Below are 8,193 nucleotides of genomic sequence, written 5' to 3'. Positions count from 1 at the left end.
GTTTGAGTCTTTCTGTCATAACCTGAGAGTTTGGTCACACTTTATTTTACAGCTTTGATTCATTTTTTTCTACCAAAGATCAAGAGGAAGGTTCTAGAAATTATCATTTACTGTTACTAATTATAAAATGGAGAATTTATTTATCGGTCTGTTTTCTTCATTTTCTAATCCCGGGTCATGAGGAGTTCTGGAGCTTATCCCAGAGGCCTGGACTGGTCACCAGTTTATCACAAGCCTCACACAGAGAGACTATTCACACTCACAGCCAGTTTACCCAGCAAGCATGTCTCCGGACTGTGGGAAGAAGTTATGCAAGCACAAGGAGAACATGCAAACTCCCCAGACAGCAGGCAGATTCAAACCCAGGAGCTGTTTGCTGTGAGGCAACACTGCTAACCACTGTTCCACTGTGACCCAGACAGTATTTGAGAGCTTTTCAGATGTTAATCAGTCTTCAGCTGCCTCGCACCCTTGTATAAAGTCAGTATCATGTCTGATTACACAGAATAGCCTATGACTTAATAACATGCAGTCCAATTTTATTTATATAGCACCAAATGACAACAACAGTCACCTCGAGGTGCTTTATTTTAAGGTAAGGACACTACAATAAAACTAGAGAGTACAACAATGAAATGACCCCCTGTGAGCAAACACCTTGTGACAGTGGGAAGGAAAAACTCCTTTTAACAGGAAGAAACCTTCATCAGGAGTCTTGCACCACCTTTTCCATGTTGTTCTGTTTTCTCCACTAAATTTTGTACGCCGTAACATTTATTTTAAAGCTTTAGTTACTTCTATCCTAAAATCTCCAAAATTCTAAGTACCAAAATATATTAGCTCTATAAACATTCAAAATTAAATATTAATTAATGCATAATATCATGATTCTGCATAATGAACACTGTTTCTTTATTTTGATCCTAAATCTTTTGGAATATAAATTAGAATTATGCTGATTTTGGCTGCATGACAGCCAGAAATTTGTGCCCCAACAGGCACTGAATGATTGTTTCCAACTTTTTGAAACAAGTCTTTTAAACTAAATTACACATCTCTCTTGTGAGAAAGATATCTATTCTTTAACTTAAGATCTGATATGACATAGGGCCTCTAAATGTGCTATGCCACCTTGCTGATATGCATTGAGAATAGCTGTGTGTCAACACATGATGTGTAAATGCATTCGTTTGGCACAAAGCCATCAGCTTAAAAATGAAAGAATGTTTTCTCCAATTCATAAGAAATATCCCCTGCCTTTAAGCCATATTTATAGTTTACTTGTTCATGCACAAGTAAAGCATGTGATCTATATCATGTTTATCTTTATCAGAGATCTAGGTAGGCAGGAAGCACCGAGCCAGACGTATGTGGTGAGATTTGGTCACATAATGAAACCATGAGTCTGGCACATGCCACTGTTTTAAATTTACTCATTTCACCTCTGCATTCTGTATTTAGACTATGCATGGCCAAAATAAGTCCCAAGAACCATAACAGGCTTGGTATGATCTCAGTCTGGACCAGTCTGATGCTCTTATACTGAATTTGAAATAATCTTTAAATAATTGTTTAATATGTTTTATTTAAATTTACATTCATTTATATTTGAGGTTATCGTTATTTTAAATGAACTTTTACTTCAAGATATTTTTTGTCATACTGAGTGACATACCATCCCACTTGTACGCCTTTTAACCGGCGCCAAAGGTTTCAGTTCATACTCCAATCCAGAAGGTGGTGCTAACGCACCTGAAGTCAGCTCCCCGTGCACTGTTCACCAAAGAAGAGCAGCAAAAAGGAGACAATAAACGAAGTGGATCTTCAATACCGCAACACTGAGACGGTCTTTTGAATTAAACCCAGAAATTAAACCCCTCGAAGTCTATCAGCACCAGGAGATCGATTAAAAACGAGATCGCTGGTAAGAAAAATCAGATTTAACGCGCAGTGACTCTCCGGGAGGAAATGGCTAGCTGCTAGCTCATCGTAGGGGGTGGATGAAGAAACGAGTTACACAAAAACGGAGCATCTCATCTCTTGTCAATCCCAAACGGCACACAAATGACAAAAGATCATAGTTTGGCTATTTATTAGTTAATAATGAAGGATTAACGCGAATGAAAAAGGCGGAACCCAATAGCGAGGATTGAAGCGGATACCCGGACGGTTTACAGCGCGCACACAGCCAAGTTATTTTTACAGTAAAAAATCTTTTTTTATTCAGTCTGTGACAAAAACCGCGATGAAACGCAGTATTTGGGCGCTTTTGTGGATTATATAGGCCCGAATTAGATGAGCTGAGCCTGAATTGCAGGCCGCAGCCACAGGGGGGAAGAGAGCAGCTGGCGAGTCGGACGGTTTCCAGCTCTTTGTCTGAACCGGAAGTGCAGAAACATTGACATCCTGTTGAGGCCGATCCCCCCCCCCCCCAAAATCATGATTTTGTTTTTTTTTTTTTTTTAGACTGCAGCAAATCCAGTATTATCCAATATTATCGTACTTTAACGATTATTAATAAACATATGAAAATACAAACAAATTAAGAAAAATGGCACCTCAGAACTTATTACATATCCAAGGATATTGCAGGACTTCTCTATAAAGGACAAGAAGTCATTAATCTGGTGATTTAGCCTAGTTTATTCCTAGTTTGTACTCTGTGTTTCCAGCAGTGTAAAATATTCATCTTTTTATAAAGGTATAAAAACATGGCACTTCCACATTATTTTAAACTGAAACTCTGAACATAACTTGCTCCCAACAATTTGTTTTTATTCTGCTGGCTGCAGATTTGGTGCTGTTTAGGGTTTGAGAGTAAAGAATATTATATAAAAACAGAATTCAAACATAGGCTTATGTACAAGCAAGTAAAGTGTAGGTTAAGATCAGATGATGCTTATAGAACAATAAAATTGTTTGCTGTTGAGGATCTATTTTTATTACTGATGCGCATCAGGGAAACACAAAGACTTTAGAAGCTACTGAAAATCTTTAGACCCTCCCACTGATTCCCCAGAGGTCTGCAGCAGGTAACACAAAGCAGGATTTTGTATTTCATACCCCTAACCCTCCAGATTAGAGATCAGCACGTATGAAATCTCTGTCTACTGACCAATCAATTCACCATGAAATAGCGTCATCATTCCTGGAAGATCCCTTGGACCTCTGTGTGTGAACAGTAGAAGGTTCTAAAGAAATAAATGCAATTTTATTTCTTGCCTGTTTTTTTTTTCCTGTTGGTAGCAAACAGTTTTACAATTTCATTGTTTTACTGGCATGATCCTAAAACAGGCCATGTAAACTGTACTTGCTGTTCTCATATTAAATTTGTACGTAGACTGAGCCTATGCTTGAAGTCCGTTTTTATATTTAATCTGTACTCTCAAATGAGTCTGAAGCTGATAGAATAAAAACTAAAACTGCTAGGAGCGAGCAGGTTTGATTTAAATCAGCTGGAATCACCACATTTTCACTGATTCTTTTCTTTACAGCATGTTTTATGTGTGCAATTTGTTAAGCCGTGCTTTACTAAAATCACTGACTAAAGTGAAAACTGTGACTTGCTTTGTTACAGGAAACTGTGTGTATTAATTTGATGATTTAGAAAATGTACAAATGTTATGCTTGATTCTAATCTGCTGCTGTTTATCCTGATCATCAGTGTTAGGAAAAGTGAAAAAGCCTTCAAAATTGATGTGCAGGGAAAGAAGCATAAGCATCATATTGCATTCAGGGGCGTTTCTTAAGACGTAATGTAGAAAATCTAGCCTTAGTTTGCCTATCGGCCATTCATTAAAAAAATAAGAAAAACAAAAGGAATAAAAGTGTTCTGCATAAAATTGGCTTTACTTTTTTATGGTTAATGCTACATTTTTGTTCAGCCTGTTGAATTACAGCTGAGAATCTGCTCTTCAGCTGGATTTAACTGTCGACACAGTTACATCCCTAACTTGTTCCTGTTTTTCCTGCAGATGTTTAATAGCTGTCGGTGATTAAAGAAGTTCCTCATGAGTGAAACCCCAGTCTGGACCAGCATGAACCCGGAGACCCTCCACATAAAGGAGGAACAGGAGGAAATCTTGACCAGCCACGAGGAACAGCAGAGTAGTGGTCTGGAGGAGGCGGATATCATTAAGGTCATAATCACTGCAGTTCCTGTGAAAACTGAAGATGATGAAGAAAAACCTCAGTTCTTACCCTTTCATCAAAGCCAAGCTGAGGACAACAGAGATACAGAGCCTGAGAGCGATGGACCAGAACCGAGCAGTGACCCGGATCTTCAAAGTGAGTTTAAACCTGATGCTGATGAAAAGGCTTCAGACTATTCTGAGACTACTGATGAGTCTGGACCTGAAAACGAAGACAGCGATGGCGGCTGGAAGGAGGGCAGCGCACTGGAGTCAGACTTAAATATGGATGTGGACTGTAATGCGGCAAAAAAATTCTTAAGCTGCACTTTGTGGGGTCAGCAGTTTATCTACAAGCAGTGTCTTCAGAAACAACTGACATGCCATTCAGGACAAACTCCTTCCAGCTGTTTGGTTGATAACAGCTGCGAGGTAAAGCAAAACGTAGATTCCCAGGTGGTGGCCCCAACAGGTGTGAAACAGTTTATCTGCGAGTTGTGTAGTGAAGTATTTTACCGAAAATCAGAATTTAAGAGGCACAAGAAAATGCACAACGGGGGGAAGGCATTCAGTTGCGACTATTGCGGTAAAGGATTTAACCGAACGTCAGATCTGAGGACACACATGAGGGTCCACACAGGTGAGAAACCCTTTAGCTGTAGTAGCTGTGGACAGAGATTCAACCAAAAGATACACCTTAAGACGCACATGAGAATTCACACCGGAGAGAAGCCGTTTGTTTGTGAGGAGTGCGGTAAAAGGTTCAGCCAGCAGGGAAATCTGACAACTCACATGCGAGTCCACACCGGAGAGAAACCGCTAGCCTGCGAAGACTGTGGGCAAAGGTTTAACCAGCAGACGCATCTTAAGGCACACATGCGAGTGCACACAGGAGAGAAACCCTTTCAATGTAGTGACTGTGATAAAACGTTTAAACGAAAGACGCACCTTAAGACTCACATGAGAGTCCACACTGGAGAGAAACCTTTCGGTTGCAAGGACTGCGGTAAAAGGTTTTACCGAAACACAGATCTTAAGACTCACTTGAGAGTCCACACGGGAGAGAAACCGTTCGGATGCGACGAGTGCGGCCAGAGGTTCAACCAAAAGACGCATCTTAAGGAGCACATGAGGCTCCACACGGGAGAGAAACCCTTTCACTGCAACAAATGCGGCAAGAGATTTAATCGTAAGACGCATCTTAACTCACACATGAGAGTCCACGCAGAATGAAAACGTCAAGGCTGCTCGGTTTGTTGTAAGAGATTATTTGTCATGTGGAGGCAAGTCTGCAAGAACCACAGCATTTTTTTCTATTGTCCTGTAACGTTTACGTTTTTTAAGCTTTCTTTAGTGCGTAGTTCAGAATATTTTAAACAAAATGACATTTGCTTCATCTGCTGGATGTTTAATGAAATACTAATGCTGAGGCTTCTTTAGTTTCCCTAAGCTAACCTCAGGTTTTGTTATTTAAAGAACTCAAGTAGAAAACAACTGTACTGTTACTAAAAACACTTAATTTAAGCCTGCGCTATGTATTAACTCTCTGTTGGGCTCTGTTGTATGTCAGTCCACACCAATACTTGTGCTCGTACAAAGACTTTTTTATAATGTGTTTTGATGTTTAAGCAGTGAGTCTGAATGAAACTAATCTGAACAGAAAACATCATTTAAAAACTGTTATGGTCGATTATTATGGTAGTCCCTATTAGGGTTGGGCAATTGGACGAATATATCAACTAGTTTTACAAGAGCGATTTATTTATTTGTTTGCCCAAGAGTAAGTTTGCTAATAATGATGGAGCTAATAGAAGCAGTCAACAGAAGAAAAAAAATAACGCTGTTTTAACAGCACCCTCTTTCATCTGCGAGCAAATGCCCCCACCTCAGAGGGCGCCCAAGTGCTTGTTGATGCGGCTGCAGAAGCTGTTGATAGCCTAGCATACTCAGCCAGATTGTGAACACTTGCATGCTCATGCAAGTTAGTCGTGTTTGAGTACTTTGCTCGAACTATACGTCTGCACAAGCGGCACACCGCTTTGGTTACATCCTTAGGTTTACCTCTTTCATCTGGTTTAAAGCCAAAGAAATCCCAAATTGGCAACTTTTAATTTTTTAGTGCTGTCAGCGTTAACACTCCTTCATCATGACTAACGCGATTAACAATTAACCCATCTGGAGCACAGACTGAGTCAAAATCCCTGAAATGTCTCTGTCAACGCATTTCGGCAGTTTGTCCTAATTTTGTTCATTCTGCACTCCAGATGGGTCGAGAGCGTTAAAAATTTTAATCGTGATGACCGCGTTTAAGCCGCGTTAACGCTGACAGCGTTTTTTTGTTTTGTTTTTTTGGAAATTAGTTCATCCATGTTTGAACTTCTTCTGTGGTGTAAACGTGCATGATTACATAGCCCTGCCCATCAAGACGTCTGCGCATGCATGAATATATGGCCCATCTGCGATTGTTGGACTGACGATTGCCGGTTGGAAAATTTTTACATATCGCCCAACCCTAGTTCCTATGTAGCATCACTAAACGAATGTTTTTTTTCTTTTACTATGTGCTACTGGCAGGTTCACTGAAAAATACTACTTTGTAATGTAATATACATTTCAGCCAATCCTGTTTGTAAAATGTATGTACTGTAATGTAAATGACTTTCAGATTCCGCTGCCTGTTGACGAGAACACTACTACATGTACTGCTGTATTTGCATGTTGTCTCTCAAAGTGTTTTATTAAAGGTGTGTTCCTGTAACGCATCAGAATGTTCTCAGACTTACCTTTTTGTTACAGTAACAGGATGTGATTCTTCTTCTTCAGTGTTTTGGTGAGACTGTCCTCAACAAAACAGCTGGATTGTTTTTGGTTTTTTTAATTAAAGCTGTCATTGGGACTAGTTAGATCTTAAAGGTAAGTGCAAAATATTGGCAGAACTCAAAATCCTGTAGCCTAGAGACTGGAGGAGCTTGTTAACATTTTCCAACGCTACCCGGATGTTGTTTTAACAAGTTTATCAGCATGTGAGGTCAAGTCATATAACCTTCATTGGATGTAATAATATCAAATATTTGCAAAGCACTTAAAAGTTATAAAACCACACATAAAGATGAATACATGTTCCACGTGGCACAGGTGGGCAAAAAGAAGCTTTTGACCTAACTAAAGCTAAAGTTTAGTTAGGTCAAAAATTAAAACTATACAGGGAGTGCAGAATTATTAGGCAAGTTGTATTTTTGAGGAATAATTTTATTATTGAACAACAACCATGTTCTCAATGAACCCAAAAAACTCATTAATATCAAAGCTGAATGTTTTTGGAAGTAGTTTTTAGTTTGTTTTTAGTTTTAGCTGTTTTAGGGGGATATCTGTGTGTGCAGGTGACTATTACTGTGCATAATTATTAGGCAACTTAACAAAAACAAATATATACCCATTTCAATTATTTATTTTTACCAGTGACACCAATATAACATCTCCACATTCACAAATATACATTTCTGACATTCAAAAACAAAACAAAAACAAATCAGCGACCAATATAGCCACCTTTCTTTGCAAGGACACTCAAAAGCCTGCCATCCATGGATTCTGTCAGTGTTTTGATCTGTTCACCATCAACATTGCGTGCAGCAGCAACCACAGCCTCCCAGACACTGTTCAGAGAGGTGTACTGTTTTCCCTCCTTGTAAATCTCACATTTGATGATAGACCACAGGTTCTCAATGGGGTTCAGATCAGGTGAACAAGGAGGCCATGTCATTAGTTTTTCTTCTTTTATACCCTTTCTTGCCAGCCACGCTGTGGAGTACTTGGACGCGTGTGATGGAGCATTGTCCTGCATGAAAATCATGTTTTTCTTGAAGGATGCAGACTTCTTCCTGTACCACTGCTTGAAGGTGTCTTCCAGAAACTGGCAGTAGGACTGGGAGTTGAGCTTGACTCCATCCTCAACCCGAAAAGGCCCCACAAGCTCATCTTTGATGATACCAGCCCAAACCAGTACTCCACCTCCACCTTGCTGGCGTCTGAGTCGGACTGGAGCTCTCTGCCCTTTACCAAT

The 8,193-nt window shown here is 39.7% G+C and overlaps 1 protein-coding gene across 1 annotated transcript; it reads left to right on the top strand.

The window, feature by feature from the left end:
- Positions 1–1,746: 1,746 nt before the first annotated feature.
- Positions 1,747–6,902, top strand: LOC146381111 (uncharacterized). Its single transcript, XM_084937039.1, has 2 exons — positions 1,747–1,924; positions 3,975–6,902. Exon 2 carries the CDS (start codon positions 4,011–4,013, stop codon positions 5,361–5,363), a length of 1,353 nt encoding a protein of 450 aa, XP_084793165.1. The 5' UTR covers positions 1,747–1,924; positions 3,975–4,010; the 3' UTR covers positions 5,364–6,902.
- The last annotated feature ends 1,291 nt before the right edge of the window (positions 6,903–8,193 follow it).

This window comes from Perissodus microlepis, chromosome 8 (genome assembly GCF_051167445.1).
Source record: "Perissodus microlepis isolate ML-2025 ecotype Zambia chromosome 8, ASM5116744v1, whole genome shotgun sequence".
NCBI lineage: Eukaryota > Metazoa > Chordata > Actinopteri > Cichliformes > Cichlidae > Perissodus > Perissodus microlepis.
This window is presented reverse-complemented; position numbering and strand designations above follow the sequence as displayed.